Source organism: Ziziphus jujuba, chromosome 10 (assembly GCF_031755915.1).
Source record: "Ziziphus jujuba cultivar Dongzao chromosome 10, ASM3175591v1".
Taxonomy (NCBI): domain Eukaryota; kingdom Viridiplantae; phylum Streptophyta; class Magnoliopsida; order Rosales; family Rhamnaceae; genus Ziziphus; species Ziziphus jujuba.
The window spans coordinates 2,178,048-2,195,758 of record NC_083388.1 but is presented as its reverse complement, the minus strand read 5'-3'; the positions used below and the strand labels follow the sequence as shown (position 1 = coordinate 2,195,758).

General features: G+C 31.0%; 1 protein-coding gene across 1 annotated transcript; it reads left to right on the top strand.

The window, feature by feature from the left end:
- Nucleotides 1–4,551: 4,551 nt before the first annotated feature.
- On the top strand, nucleotides 4,552–9,089 carry LOC132799786 (putative disease resistance protein RGA4). The gene is made up of 2 exons (XM_060812448.1): nucleotides 4,552–8,415; nucleotides 8,546–9,089. The coding sequence occupies exon 1, from the start codon at nucleotides 4,655–4,657 to the stop codon at nucleotides 8,177–8,179; it is 3,525 nt and encodes a 1,174-aa protein (XP_060668431.1). The 5' UTR covers nucleotides 4,552–4,654; the 3' UTR covers nucleotides 8,180–8,415; nucleotides 8,546–9,089.
- Nucleotides 9,090–17,711: the final 8,622 nt, after the last annotated feature.

Sequence of the window (17,711 nt, the reverse complement as noted above, 5' to 3'; positions counted from 1 at the left end):
ATTTATTTTGCAAAGTCCTCTCTTATTATTTATTCCCACTACTATGCCTTATCTTCCCAAATCTTCCATAAGAGGATTTTTACCCCAAAAATAGGTAGTAATAATAATTCTCTATAAAAGGTAAAACAATAAAAATAAATAATTAAAATAAATGTGATATATATCTATATATAAATATATATTTGACTTCCAATGTGGAAAAAAATGACAAATTAGTTACAAGTCCATGAGAATTTTCTTTAATGGTGCAATTTCCATTGAGTACTCATTATGCATGCCACTCCCAGCCAAGAAGCACAGGTGAATGTCTAGAGGCATGTTTGCAAAACTACAATCTTGTGGACCATCCCGCATGGGTTTGGGCTTCAACTTTTCATTCTTGATTGGAGCTGAAATTGGGTTTTTCTTGTAATTTTTTATTTTGGAAGGTTTGATAAAATTTGGGCATCTCGTGAACTTGGTGACATAATGTTGTTGACATAAACATAAGAAAAATGTTACATAATCATTCAACTGTATAAGTGCTATATTGCCCCCCACCACCAAAATAATAATAATAATAATAATAATATGTATAAAACATATCTCCAATATTCAACCGAATTATTAAGGATAAAAAGCATATTTTTAATCAAATAATGAGCATTTTCAACAAAATATAAAAATAAAGAAAATTCTTTATTTGTATCATTTTCTATAAATCATTATGATTTTCTATATCATTTTTTTTTTTTTTTTACATAATTCCCACTTATTCTATTTGATTCTTCTCCCATTTGATTTGGACTTTGTATAATCGCATTGAAAGTTGTAAACGAATGAATGAAAATCTGCGCAATACTCTCTCTCTCTCTCTCTCTCATAAAAACAACAATTATCCAAACACAAAGTGAGTTTGGCTTGGTTCTTTATTTTAATACTTTAATTTACAGAGTTCAATTTAGTGGAAATGTTGTAAAGCAAAATGTAGTAAAAAAAAGTAATAAATAAAACCAACATAGATACCGATTTGATTTCTATTCAGAAAATGTTTAGGCTTTAAGCTTTAACATTTGATCCATAATATAAAATTGGAAGGAAAAAAAAAGAAAAAGAAAATTAGATATCTTGTAAAACATATCATGGGACTTTATATTTACACTATATTAAACTAGCTAGTTATAGCATCTCATTTTTTCACTAGTATCTTGAAACAAAAAGTTTTGTGGGTAAATTTGTGCTTAATTAGTCAGGGAAAATATATTCTGCAGATTTCTGTGGAAGCAAACAACCTAATATGGTAAAGTACGAATCATATATATAATTGTATGTAAACAAGTGCATAAATTAATTTCCAAAGGGGAAAAAAAAAGGAAAATCTTTTAGTAGACTTAAATATGCTTTTGTAATTGACTAATTATCAACACAGAAGCATTCAGCAGAGAGTAGAAATAGATATATAGAATATACCTTATAGCATCAAGCAATGAATTTCACTCTTGACCAGTTTTCCAACAATGAATTCTTTTTAGTTTTTTGAGCTGTGAAGATAAAGATTATAAAAAAATAAAAATTAAAAAAAAAAAAAAAAGATGAAGAGGAAATGGTAAACTTAATTTTGCACTTCTTGGTTATAAATGATTTAATCTATCACATATTTTAAATATTTGCTTTCATTGATCAAACTGAATTCTTTTTATGAATAGCATAAAGTTCGATGAAACTTTTCTATGCAATTAAGAATTTATCTTGGTATTTTTACGCTGTACCTTTTTCTCACATAATCTAGTAGCTGATGCATTTTCTAATAGCTGATGATGTACTACAATGCACGGTTCAGTTGAGAAGTTTCCTTTAACACAATTGGATCCAAACCGAGACGAACATCGGCCAGGTGGAAAAAATCCGATGTTGTAACCCCAAATTGCACACACATTAGGCTCATTTAAAGTAGTCCAATACTTAACTCTATCACCAAATTCTCTTAAGCATATATTTGCATAAGCAGTGAAATCTTTTCTGTATCCACAAATAAATTAATTGATCATATAGTTGTTGAAACCGTCTATTATTATGTAAACTCAATATTCATAGCTTGGTAAATTTTCTAAAAGCATAAATTATTGAGAACAATGGTGAACAAGTAATGTTCTCTATTTTTATTTCTCTTCATAGAGACTAGTTGCAGAAAATCAATTAAGATAAGCTAAGAATACGAAACATACACCATTTCTCAACTAACCCATCCTACATACTTGGTTCCAAGTACCTATGGGAAATCACAATGATGCAGTGTAATATGTGGTTGGATTCCTGCTTCTTTAGAAGTAGGAAATTACTAGCAGAACCAATAGAAAAGTATTATTCAATGGCAAAAAAAGGAAGTTATAATATATATATATATATATATATACATATATAATGAAGATATAGATATGGAAGAAAATGGTAGCACTACCCTTGAAGTGTGAAAGAGAAATAAGAAATAAGAATATACCAAGAAATTAGTAAATTTGTACAACATAGCTCACATCCGTGCAGATAATTAGAGGATGCTTTCGGTTCCACGGTTTTATTATATTTGTAGGAATTGGGTTAGTTTCACAAACCCACATACTCAGACAAAGGGTGATATTAATTTTGATATAAATTATAATATATATATAGAACGGAAAAGATAATTAGCAATATAAAATATGATTCAAATTAAGGTGTTGTGGATTGGATTATCAACTTTCTTTTATAAAGTTTGTAGTACGAATTTAAAATAAAAAAAGTGGAGCAAACATTTTTAGAAAGCAAAAAATAACATTTAATTAAATGAATACAAAGAAAAGTTATGATAAGCAAAATCCTTTTCATTGTTTGAAAAAAACAAAAAAAAAATTGTAATGTTTAATAAGTGTGTAAAATATCTTCGCATATGATAAAGGCTGGTCATGAGGGTGTGCAACATATGCAACGGCACAAAATTCCACAATTATAGAGGCACTATAGTCATAGCTATGTAATAGATATATACTTATGTATTTTTTTTTTCTTTTTTGGGAAAGAGTTTCTAGGAGGATTTTATTGTTGTTAAAATTAATAGCACAAATTTGGAGATAAAATGATCCAAAAATATATATAAAAATTAGTTGGATATGTATTTTTTAGATAAAAAGGGAACATATATTAACTAGCAAGATTTTTTTTTATTATTCTTGAAACTCATATCACAATTAAATATGATCAAATATAATTAAGACAACCTATATAATAATGCATAGTAAATGTCAAATATGCAAACGTAATTAATAAAAATATATTTATATCTTATTTCATGCAAAATTATTGGTTGAAAAAAGAAAAAAATATTTTTTCAGATTTAACTAGTTTAAAACCAAAATAAATAGCTCTTTGGAAATTTTTGTCTTGTTAAAAGAAATAGAAAAATATAAAACCCTTGTGTGACTTATATTTATTTTTATATGCTTTTTGTTTTTATCTATAAAGACACAACTATAAAATTTTTATCAATCTGCTTCTCTATATTTGTTTTACCATAAATCATATTCTATTTTTCCGATTTTCTATATTTACTTTTGTATTTATTTTATTTTGTTTTGTTTTCTTGTTATTTCTTTTATTTTTCTTTTTAGTCTTAAAAAAAATAAAATGAATCCTAAAAATGTGCTTTAATTGTACTTTTTACCTTTCATGTTATATGAAAAAAAAAATTGAAATGCTATATTTTTATTATGTAATAGTCTTTTATTCGATGATCATTATAATATCTTATTATTATTTATTTTATATTTGTGAGTGTAAATAAGTAGAATTTAGTTTTATATTTAAATCATTGCTTTGAAAAAAAAATGATAATTCAACTTAAATAAAATCATTGGTTTTAAGGTTAAAAACATGGACAAGTTATTTAATTTTGGGCTTGCATTTTATGTACGAAACCAAAATTTATAACTAATTAATTAGTCCGCATGTTAAAACGACTGGAATTTTGAAAACTTTTTATGATTACAATAACAAATTAGTAATTACCGCCAGTTTTTTTTTTTTTTTTTCTGGGCCCGTCAAAATTAAAATTACTAACAACTTGGACCGATGATTGCTACCTTTCGGCCTCATTACTTTTTCATTTTTTCGCTTTTGGTTTTTTGTTTTTGATTTTTCCTTGACGTGGATTAGGTGGCGTAACACGCATGTTCTATTTTGCATTTTTTTTACATGGGAATTTTAAAAGATATTTAATCTTTATTTGTTCTTAGTAAAGTTAAAAGATATTTATACTTTATTAAAGTTAAAAGACATTTATATTTTATTAAAGTTAAAAAACATTTATACTTTATTAAAGTTAAAAGATATTTAATCTTTATTTGTTCTTACTAAAGTTAAAAGATATGTATACTTTATTAAAGTTAAAAGATATTTATACTTTATTAAAGTTAAAAGACATTTATACTTCATAAAGTTAAAAGATATTTATTCTTTATTTGTTCTTGCAAAAGTTAAAAGATATTTATTCTTTATTTATAGGTTATATTTATTCTTTGTCGTTTACCTGCAACATAATTAGCAAGAGACACTCCATTACCTCCATAGCAAAATCCTTTTCTTGAAAACTTCGCACAATTTTTGGCTTTTTTCCGTTCTACCCCGTCCAACTGATTAACAAATTATGGAAGCAGTCGTCTCTAGCATTGCTGAAGGGACCGTTGGGAGATTGGGCTCTGAAGCTGTGCGAGAAATTGCATTGCTTTGGGGTGTAAATGAAGAGCTTGCAGGACTTGAAGAGACCATTTCAACCATCAAAGCTGTGCTTGCTGATGCAGAGAAGAAGCAGATCCATGACGATCAGGTCAAAACATGGCTTAGTAGACTTGAAGATGTTGTCTATGAAGCTGATGACTTGGTGGATGGAGTTTCAACTGAAGCTTTGCGACGCCAAGTGATGACCAGCAAGACTAACATACCCAAGCAGGTACGCACCTTCTTCTCGACCTCGAATCAACTTGTGGTTCGACACAAGATGAGTCACAAAATAGAGTCTCTTAAGAAGAAACTAGCTGGGATTAGAGATGATAGACAATTCCATTTGGAGGCCCACCAAGGAGAGGCTCAAGCAGTGTATAATAAAGCGGTGAGGGATACTCACTCGTTTGTCTCTCAAGGAGAAGTTGTTATTGGGAGGGATGGTGATAGAATGAATATCCTTCAACTTTTGTTGTATACGAAATCTGACCATGAGAATGTATCAGTTGTTAATATAGTGGGTCATGGTGGACTAGGAAAAACCACACTTGCTCGACTTGTGTTCAATGATGAAAAAGTCGAAAAACATTTTGATCTCAAAATGTGGGTGTGTGTCTCTGATGCGGATTTTGATGTTGGATTGCTTGTTCAGAAAATTATTAAATCTATATCTAATAATGACAACGTTGAAAATTGTGAGATGGAGTTATTGCAAAAGTCTCTTCGAGAAAAAATAAGTGGAAAACGATATCTCCTTGTTCTTGATGATTTATGGAATGAGAATCGCGAATTATGGTTGAAGTTGAAAGATTTATTGTTAAATGGCATAGATGGGAGCAGAATAATTGTAACTACTCGCAGTATGGTGGTTGCAAGGATTACAAAGACCACATTAGAACCATATCTCTTAGGAAATCTTGATGATGATGAGTCTTGGTCTTTGTTTAAGAAAATGGCATTTACGGAAGGACAAGAACCAAACAACTCCAACATCATCCAAATTGGAAAGGAGATTGTCAAAAAATGCAAAGGAATTCCTCTTGCCATAAGAACCATTGGAAGGATGCTGTACTCTAAAGATCGAGAAACCGAGTGGTTGTCCTTCCACAAAACTGAATTTTCGAAGATATCTCAAGATGATAGTGATATTTTACCCACATTAAAGCTTAGCTATGATTGTCTCACCTCCAATTTGAAACATTGTTTTTCCTATTGTAGCTTGTTTCCTAAAGATCATGTCATTGATGTAGACGATCTAATAAATCTTTGGATGGCTCAAGGATTTATTAAGTTATCTGATGCAACTCAATCTCTAGAGGATATGGGCCGTGAATATTTTATGGAATTATATTGGAGATCGTTTTTTCAAGATGTGGAAGAAGATAAGTTTGGTAATATATATTGTTGTAAAATGCACGATCTCATGCATGATTTGGCACTAAATGTAGCTGGAGCAAAGTGTGCTATGTTACCATCAGACAAAAAAGATATTGACAGAAGAGCTCGTCATTTGTCATTCAATTTTTCCTTAAAATCATCCCAACAGATTCCAACTTCTCTGTCTCAAACACCAAATAGGATCCGAACAGTTCTTTTGCCTGGCCAACAAAGGGAAGGTTATGCATTGAGAGAAAGTTTGCAGTTATGTGATGCATTTTTTTCAAATTTCAAGTCCTTACGTGCTTTGGATCTGCATGGCTCTGGATTAACGACATTATCAAATTCCATTGGAAAATTGAGGCATCTAAGATATCTCGATCTTTCTGGTACAAAAATCAAGGCATTGCCTAATTCCATTACCAAGTTACAGAACTTGCAGACTCTGAAGCTGTCCAGGTTGGGTGAATTCAAAGAATTTCCAAGAGATATGAAAAAATTAATAAGTCTCAGGCACCTTGAGTTTGATGGGGTTTGGGATTTGAGACATATGCCAAGTGGACTGGGACAGTTGACTAATCTTCAAACCTTATCATATTTTGTGTTGAGTAAAGGGACAAACTTGAGGCATGGTTGTGGTGATCATGTTGCTGAGCTAAAGGAACTAATGCCTTTAAATAGCTTAAGAAATCTCTGCATTATAAATTTGAGACACGGAAAAACAGATGGTAAGGCAGCAAATTTGAAGGCAAAACAATATCTTCAATCCTTAAGATTATATTGGTCTTCATCAAATGATAGAAAAGATCTTGGAGGCGCCATCGAAAGTACTAGCACTGACGAGTATGAAATGACATTGGAGAGCTTCCAGCCAGTCCCAAATCTGAAACGCTTGGAGTTACGTGGTTACGGGGGTGTGAGGTTGTCAAGTTGGGTTCCCTCTCTTAAACAGCTAGTAAGCTTTACTTTGTCAAACTGTATCAAATGCCAAACTCTGCCACCATTGGATCAGTTCCCTTCTCTCAAGGAACTTTGTTTGTCTAACATGCCTCTTATAGAATATATTTCAGATGACTTCTTCACTCCATCAAAAGCGGCATCATTGATGCCATCCTTGGAAATTCTGTTTCTTGAAGGTTTGTCTAATCTTAAAGGATGGTGGAGAGATACTGTGACAGATGGTACTTCTGAAAGTACAACAATGCCATCATCATCCATGTTCCTTTACTTTCCTCGTCTTTCTGATTCACATATTCAGGGTTGCCCCAAATTGAAGTTCTTGCCCTTCTCCCCATCTATCGCACACCTAACACTAGAAAGTTCAACTTGGATGCCATTCCATCGAACAATGATGAGCATTACAACAGAAGAAACATCATCATCATCATCGACTCCTTCATCTACACATCTTATGGCTTCCTCTTTCTCTCATTTGGTGTCCACTTTGAAAGATCTGTGGCTATGTAATATCAAAGATGATCTACACTCTCTTCCCAATTGGTTCAAAAGCCTTACATCTCTAGAGAGCCTGAGCTTTGATGGGTGCTCAAAGTTAAAGCATCTATCCCCCATCATTCAACATCTAGTCTCACTTCGAAATTTGGGTATTATGGGATGCAATGAGCTTGACATGTCCAGTGCTGAAGTGATTTCATGGAAAGCCTGTACAAGCCTTGTGTGTCTCTCATTCATGGATCTTCCACGACTGGAGACTCCTCCTGAAGGGCTTCAATACTTTACTACCTTACGGGGACTTGAATTTTTTAAGTGTAAGAATTTGAAGGCCATACCCGAGTGGTTTAGCAACCTCACATCACTTATAGAGTTTGTCCTAATCAGTTGCCCCAGTTTGACATCATTGCCTGAAGGATTACGCAGTATCACCTCTTTACAAACATTGAGGATTTTGGGATGTCCCATCTTATTGCGGAGATGTAAAAGGGAAAAAGGAGAGGATTGGCCTAAAATTGCTCACATTCCTCGTTTGAATTTGGGGGCCCCTGATGATTCGGAATCCCCTTCTTTCTCAGATACATTATACATAACTCAATTACTCGGTTGCCATATGCTGTAGGGTAATTTTGGGCCCACCAAAAGCCTACCACAGCAAATACAAATCCAACACACCAGTCCAAATCCATATTCACATTTCCCAAACCTATCACATGAGAGCAGCTAGGAAGAACCAGAAGCGTTTTGCATACAGAAGGGGAAGAAGTAAGTGGCAACCCTTCAAAACAAAGGACACAGGTGGGAACAAGCGGGGAAATCAAGGACTATGCGTACTGAAGAAGAAAAAGCGCGGGCAAGGTAAATCTTGTTTTTCCCCTCTCTCTCTCTCTCTCTCTCCTTCACCCTCTCACAGCAGTGTCTACAAAGAGGGAGAGCTCTTCTTCATCATCATCTTCAATTATTTCTGACATCATTGCTTGCTTTATAGTCTATAGGCACTCAGAAGGATTGGGATTGTTCCAAGTCACTGACCATCTGGTATTAGACAAAGGGGTGTGGGGCGGCTAGGAGAGAACATTTAGAAAAGCAATACGGCGTCGTTTTCCACCAGTTGGTTTTAGAAGCCAAATCTTGAAACGATGTCGTATGACTTTGCCATTTGTATTAAAAGCTAGTCCAGTTAATTGTTTTGTCTGATAGTTAGAATTGTTAAACGCTGCGTTTTAGTCTTTTAGCTTTTATCAAAGGAGCTTCTTGATCTTCTTGTTAATTTTCCATTTGTCTCAAACGGATGGCCATTGTTGTATTAATTTCTAAGCGTGAGAATATTATTGATCAACTAGCTCCAGAACCGTTTAGAGTATTCTCTCTGTTCCTTTTGAGAGCTTGGATTCATTCTATACAGACTATTGCGGCGTCATGAGATTAGAGTTACAATGATGCTGCAAAATCCTCAACCCTGTACGGTATTATTAATTTGCACAAATTGTACTACTTTGTTTTTGTGAATATGGAAAACTAGTTGATGAGTATATTTTGTCAATGAAACAAAGGGAACAAACTAATATTGTTCATTACCTATTTATTGAATGTTATTTATATATATATATACTAGGTGTGCACACATGCAATGCAGGAGACTTAATCTAAAATTAGGGTATCTAATAGTAGTTTGTTTAAGCTTTGAATAGTTCAAATTGAAATAATTTTTTAAATTACTATAATATAATAGTTTGATAAGTGTGTCAATGTATATTAACAATTAATAAATTTGTGAGATTTTGATTTAAAATATAAATTATCTACTTATTTTATATTAATTGTAAAGAGGAAATTTGAATAGAATTATCATATAAAATAATCTATGAATGCTGATTTTTTTTTTTTTTGATACAATATGAATGGTGATTTGTTTAGTAAAAATTGTCATATATTATTGCTGTTCTTTGTCATATAAATAACAAATTTACTCAACAAATTAATATTTTGATTTTATACATTCATATTTTGATTTTATATTTTTCTACAAATTGCATTCTTTTTAAGTTTGCTCTTAAGCCAAATAAACTTTCTCTTGCGGCTCTCATCAACTGTAGGAGAGGACTTTATAGTTCCTTTCAATGTGTTTTCGGTATCATTTGGTTGTGAAATGTCTAAATTGCTAGCCATATTTGCCTCACTTCTATGATTTCATCGTCATTGTTAACCCGATAAAATATTATTGATTCTAATTTTTTTTCATTTTCAGACATAGTAAATTCTGAAAGTTGTAATATAAATAACTAAACACACTAAATAAAAGTCTATCTAATTGTTTAAGGATTCCTAATTCAACAATATAGATCTTCATGTACTAAGTTGCTTTTATCAATTAAATATGGCACAAAAGTTAAATAATTACTTCTTAAAATGAGTTGAAACAAAATGATGTTAGATATAAATAGTATAATATTTTAAATATTAAATTCAATGTAATTCTATCCCCCAAAAAATTTAAATGTGTAAAAATATTAATAAATATTTCATCATTGTCAATTATATATAGAGTCATGCTTCTTATAAAAGGTCCTTTAACATTAGTAAATAATATAATTATAAAATAGAAAACCAAAAAGCCTACATAATGGTGCTCTTTCAAAGAAATGGTTTTTGAGGCTTATTTTGTATTTTTTTTTTTAATTTGAGGACGTATTTTTTAGACTTATTACCAAACAAGGCTAAAGTGACTCTTTTTCTTTGTTTTTTTGTTTTTTACTTTTTTCTTTTTCTTTGTTTTTTTCGTTTTTGTGTTGTTTTTTTTTTTTTGTTTTTTATTCTTTTCCATTTGAATATCAAACCTAGTAAAGCAAGAGACCAGACACTTTTTTCCTTTTTTGTTTTGTGTTTTGTTTTTTTGTTTTTTATACTTTTCCATTTGAATATCAGACCTAGTAAAGCAAAAGAGCAGACACTTCGACCGATACATTTTCATTTGAAAAAACTCTCATACCACTCATAACCCTGCTATAAATCTAATTCCAACTTTAGTAGTATATGAATTAAAAACCCATATACTTTTAATGTTAACAATGAAACAATTAAGCTCAGAGCAAAAAAAGAAAAAACAGAAAAGAAAAAAAACAATGAAACAATTGAGCGACGTAGATAGCAATCAAGATGGCAACAGCCATTCCTGCTAAATTCCCCACCACTGTCGAGGTTGGCAGTGGGCAGAAGGCAATAAATAAATAAATAATAATGAAACATTGAAGAAGTCAATTGTTTGACTCATTCCAAGAATCCAGTAACTACAAACTTCTTCCTTAGCAGATAAGGATGAATCTTAACATTGCATTCTATCCTATAATTGTAATCCATTGGAACAAACAAGAAAGAAAATACTCCCATTACCCAAAAAAAAAAAAAAAAAACAAAGGAAGAAAATACTCCATCCAATTTTCCTAATCACTCAAGAAAAGGATTTTAACTTCAAAATTTTCACTTTTTTCTCATCCTCCTAGTCCTCATACATGATTATATATATATATATATATATATATATATATATTGTTCTGGTTTTTAAATTTTTTCTTTCAAAAGCCGAGCATGAGAAGAATAGAAATTTGACAAACCACACAAAAATTTAGTAAATAGAAATTATAAAATAATATCACAATCATAAGCGAAAATTGACAGTTCCGCATCCCCTTTGTACTCCTCGCTAAATGAACATTAAAACTCAACATCATAATTTACACCCAAAATGCTAATTCCTTGACGAAGTAATGAGCCAACAGAAAAAAAAAAAAGAAAAAAAAAGAAAAAAAAAAAAAAGAGTAAATAAAAGCATATAGAACTGGGTTTCACTCACAGGCAAATATGAATACATCCACATGGGAAAATTCATAAAAGAAAAGAAAACAAACCAACTTGGACACATCAATTAGCAAGTTCCAGCAATGGTAGATTATCGGAAGTCCCATTAATGTCTTGATGCTGCTGCTGCTGGCAATGGCAACGTTTCTCCATCTACTTTATGAATCATACAAATATTTTTTGTAGATTTAAAAGATGTGCGAGCAATAGCAAAGAATTTTTGAGAGCAAGATGTTGTTGGTTTTCGATCTGTGAAGAAAAAGAAGAAAAACCTCAAATTTGATGTTAAAAGAAGGAAACCAATAGCGAAAAATCTTTTATGAAAAAAATTGCCTTAACCAGAGTCTCTAGTCTAGAGAAGAAAATGAAAAGTAATTTTTTTTTTTTTTTTGGGTTTAAGTGTGTGTGGAAAGAGCAGTTGGCACACAATCAATAACCATACTGCGCAATCCCGATGAAAAGATTTTTTTTTTATTTTCTTGTGTGTGTGTGTGCGCGTGTGTGACTACATGAAATTACCATATTTTATTGTTGGCATACCATCTTGGAAGGAAAATCACAAAAAGTGTAGAGCTGGGTACTTTTACTATAAATGGCATCATTTTAAAAGAAAATAAAATTTAAAAAAATCCAAAACAAAAGAAGATGCAAAACGCGGAAGGTGCAGTCATTTTTGAACCATTTGAACTGGAAAAAAAACCAAAATTCATCAGGACTTCTAGATAAAGGATATATATGTTTCTTCAATATTATCATAACTTTATTGTTTTATTTTATTTTGTTTATTTACCGTTTTTATCACCAATGAGGTTGATGAGGTAATGCATTTTGTTGTTAAAGTGATAAATAATTGTATCACATAAAGAAGGGAAATATTTGACACTCCATTCTAGAATAATATAATACTGAAAAGATACCAAAAATGGTACCCCCACAAAACACAAAGATGCAGTTGTATTTCTTTTCTATTTTTTGGTCATAATAAATCTCATTCACACTAAAAATTAAGATCGAAAACGAGAGGTAAAATATTAAACAAATAAGAACAATCCGCTAGTAAATATTTCTTAATTAGCAAATAAAGATTGCAAAGCTTTCCAATTTTGGATGCAAAAAATATTTCCTATCCTACAATTTTTGTTGCAGATGGAGAAATTTGAAAAAACTGATGCATCTGAGGAAATACAATATCTTTGTAGAATTCTATAAATATTCAAACAAAATAAAATTGTCTCTTTGATGTCTATTTTCACTACGACTATTGTTTCTTTCTTTTAACTAACTAGCTTGCTTTCTTCCCAAGAAACATCCTATATATATTTTTCTTGATAAACACTTTAGTTACTACTATTTTGCAGGCCTTAGACGTTTCCCGAATCAAGACTGGGGATGAACGCTGGCTATTAAACAAATTTTGCATTCACCTTGCTGTTTCGCCGAAGGAGAAAAATTTTATTCCCGAGCGTTCCAAACGAAGGAAAATAATATGTGAAATTAATTCCATCCATAATTTTTTGGAAAACCATAAGATTATAACAAACTTACAGACAAACAGCCATTGCACTAGAATTATCATCAAAAACTCTATGTTTTTCTTAAAGTCTATCGATGAAAGAAAAATAAACAAATAACTAAATATTTCAATGGAACTCTGCGTTTTATCAGTTGGAGATTTTTTTTCTTATATTCTCTTGCAAGCTTAAGTCAATTTATCTATTTTATTTAAAGGGTATAAATTGCAAACAGAAAGAAACTCAAATGGAAGTGCATGTGAAAAAGGAAAATACAAATAACTTCTAAAAATTTTACATTGTAAGGTAAAGTTTTTTGTAATAATCCCTTTGAATTTTTGATAATTTAACTAGTTTCTATTATTGATAAGGATACTTTAATTTACGATATAGCAGTAACATTAATTATATGGCAACCACTTCTCATTCCAATTTGAATAAAAATATTTTTTCACCGTCTGATATTAATTATATAGAAATTACATTGTGAAAAACCCGATACTACCTCGCTGACTTGAGACTTACATCTTACCTCAATCTTTACACTCTTAATTGCATTAAAAAAATTATAAAAAGCAACTACCCTTGAAATGGGACAAAGAAATAAATCATCATCTTAATTCTACAGCTTGTAATGAGAGGCTTGAAAATTATGAGATGCAGCCTTTCCAAAAATCTCTTGGACAAAAAAATAAGTGGAAAGCGTTATCTTCTTGTATTGGATGATGTGTGGAATGAAAACAACGAATTATGGTTGAGTTTAAAAAATTTATTGGTAAACGGCACAAATGGGAGTAAAATAATCATAATTACCCATAGTACGGTGGTTGCAAGAATTACAATGACCATAATGGAACCATATGTTTTAGGAAAGCTTGACGAAGATGAGGTCTTGGTCTGTATTCAAAAAAATGGCTTTCAGGGATGGACAAGAGCCAAACGGCGCCAACTTAACATTGTCGAGATTGGAAAGGAGATCGTGAAAAAATGTAGAGGAAATCCTCTTGTCATAAGGATCATAGGAAGGATGTTTTAATTCAAAGATCGAGAAACCGAGTGGTTGTTTTTCAACAAAACAGAATTTTCAAAACTATTAATTACATTTGAAAATGAAACATTAATACCTATCTCCTCTTCAAACAAAAGCTACTTTAACATGAACCCCTAACTTTTGGCCAATTAAATTTTTAGGATTGCAAGCTGCTATCAATTCAACCAGCACAATAAGTATTAGTTTTTATTATCAATATATTGATAAGTACGTAAATTATGATGCAGCAGTAACATTAATTATGTGGTAAGCACTTCTCATTTCAATTTGACTAAAAATATTTTTCAAACATCTTATATTGATTATATAAGATTTATATTATAAAAAACTAATAATGTCTTTTATTATCTTGAGACTTACACCTTTTCTCAATCTTTACACTTTAATTGCATTTTAAAACGCACAACATGATAAAAAGCTCCTACCCTAGGAATGGGAAAGAGAAAGAGGAATATGCAAAGAAAGAAATGAATCAATATGTACAATATAGTACACATCCATAAAGCACATAGTTAAAGGATGTTTTCAGTTCAAAATGGTTTTATGTGTGTAGGAATTGGATTAGCAATGGCTGCTTGCTATGAACAAATTTTGCATTCATTTTGCAAGAAGCACCATTTTTCTTGTGGTCAAATCAAGTGCGGCTGTTTTGGGCGAAAGAAAAGCTGTTTCCTAGCTTTTGAACGGAAAACTAGAACTTGTTATAAACGCTATTCTACCTGTTTAATTATTATTATTATTATTATTATTATTATTATTATTATTATTATTATTGGTGAAATGCCTGTTTAATTATTTGTGATATAAATATCTATAAACTTTTAGAATGCTTAGAGCATCTCCAAAGAGTTAAATATTTTTTAAGATCTTCTTAAAAAGACGTCCTTTTTATCATGGAAAGAAATGCTCTTACATCACTTTATGCTCTATAAGAAACGGCCGCACCCAAAAGGATTGTGCCATGTCACACGAAGGGGGTGTGTGTGAATTAGTCAGAGAAAAAAAATATTTATATATGTATATATATATTCAAGAACTCATTAAGAAAGTGGTTGGCAGCCTAGAGGTAGCTCGTGAGTCGGGATCATTGATCAAGAGCTCATTAAGTCAAGACAGCAAAGCAAGTCAGTTCATTACAACAATAGAGAAAATAGGGACAGATCATAGAATCGGGACCCACAAAATAAATGCAGACAGCGAAGCCAAGCGAAGGTATCAATGCTAAAAAGATGGCAACAAGAAGCTTTGCTTAAATAATAATGAAACATTGAAGAAGTCAATTGTTTGACTCATTCCAAGAATCCAGTAACTACAAACTTCTTCCTCAGCAGATAAGGATGAATCTTAACATTGCATTCTATCCTACAATTGTAATCTATTGGAACAAACAAGAAAGAAAATACTCCCATTACCCAAAAAAAAAAAAAAAAAACAAAAAAAAAAACAAAACAAAACAAAGGAAGAAAATACTCCATCCAATTTTCCCAATCACTCAAGAAAAGGATTTTAACTTCAAAATTTTCACTTTTTTCTCATCCTCCTAGTCCTCATACGTGATTATATATATATATATATTTTGTTCTGGTTTTTAATTTTTTTCTTTCAAAAGCCGGGCATGAGAAAAATAGAAATAGAAATTTGACAAACCACACAAAAATTTAGTAAATAGAAATTATAAAATAATATCACAATTGTAAGCGAAAATTGATAGTTCTGCATCCCCTTTGTACTCCTCCCTAAATGAACATTAAAACTCAACATCATAATTTACACCCAAAATGCTAATTCCTTGACGAAGTAATGAGGCAATAGAAGGAAAAAAAAAAAGAAAAAAAAAAGAAAAAAAAAAGAGAGAGAGAGTAAATAAAAGCAGATAGAACTGGGTTTCACTCACAGGCAAATATGAATACATCCACATGGGAAAATTCATAAAAGAAAAGAAAACAAACCAACTTGGACACATCAATTAGCAAGTTCCAGCAATGGCAGATTATCGGAAGTCCCATTAATGTCCTGATGTTACTGCTGCTGACAATGGCAACGTTTCTCCATCTACTTTATGAATCATATGAATTTTTTTGTAGATTTAAAATATGTGCAAGCATTAGCAAAGAATTTTTGAGGGCGAGATTTTGTTGGTTTTCGATCTGTAAAGAAAAAGAACAAAACCTCAAATTTGATGTTAAAAGAAGGAAACCAATAGCGAAAAATCTGTTATGAAAAAAATTGCCTTAGCCAGAGTCTCTAGTCTGGAGAAGAAAATGAAAAGTAATTTTTTATTTATTTATTTTTTTTGGTGTTTACGTGTGTGTGGAAAGAGCAGTTGGCGCACAATCAATAATCATACTGTGCAATCCCGATGAAAAGTTTTTTTTTTTTGTGTGTGTGTGTGTGTGTGTGTGAAAAGAGTTGTTGCCGCACAATCAGTAACCACACTATGCAATCCTGAAAATCTCGGACAAGGGATCCTTATCTGGTATACATGAAATTACTATTGTATTGTTGGCATACCATCGTGGAAGGAAAATCACAAAAAGGGTAGAGCTGGGTATTTTTACTATAAATGGCATCATTTTAAAAGAAAATAAAATTTTAAAAAAATCTAAAACAAAAGAAAATGCAAAACGCGGAAGGTGCAATCGTTTTTGAACCATTTGAACTGTAAAAAAAACCAAAATTCACCAGGACTTCTAGATAAAGGATATTTATGTTTCTTCAATATTATCATAACTTTATTGTTTTATTTTATTTTGTTTATTTACCGTTTTTATCACCAATGAGGTAATGCATTTTGTTGTTACAGTGATAAATAATTGGATCACATAAAGAAGGGAAAATTTGACACTCCATTCTAGAATAATATAATACTGAAAAGATACCAAAAATGGTACCCCCACAAAACACAAAGATGCAGTTGTATTTCTTTTCTATTTTTTGGTCATAATAAATCTCATTCACACTAAGAATTAAGATCGAAAACGAGAGGCAAAATATTAAACAAATAAGAACAATCCACTAGTAAATATTTCTTAATTAGCAAATAAAGATTGCAAAGCTTTCCAATTTTGGATGCGAAAAATATTTCCTATCCTACAATTTTTGTTGCAGATGGAGAAATTTGAAAAGACTGATGCATCTGAGGAAATACAATATCTTTGAAGAATTCTTTAAATATTCAAACAAAATAAAATTGTCTCTTTGATGCCTATTTTCACTACTACTATTGTTTCTTTCTTTTAACTAACTAGCTTGCTTTCTTCCCAAGAAACATCCTATATATATTTTCTTGATAAACACTTTAGTTACTACTATTTTGCAGGCCTTAGACGTTTCCCGAATCAAGAGTGGGGATGAACGCTAGCTATAAAACAAATTTTGCATTCACCTTGCTGTTTCGCCGAAGGAGAAAAATTTTATTCCCGAGCGTTCCAAACGAAGGAAAATAATATGTGAAATTAATTCCATCCATAATTTTTTGGAAAACCATAAGATTATAATAAACTTACAGACAAACAGCCATTGCACTAGAATTATCATTAAAAACTCTATGTTTTTCTTAAAGTCTATCGATGAAAGAAAAATAAACAAATAAATAAATCTTTCAATGGAACTCTGCGTTTTATCAGTTGGAGATTTTTTTTCTTATATTCTCTTGCAAGCTTAACTCAATTTGTCTATTTTATTTAAAGGGTATAAATTGCAAACAAAAAGAAACTCAAATGGAAGTGCATGTGAAA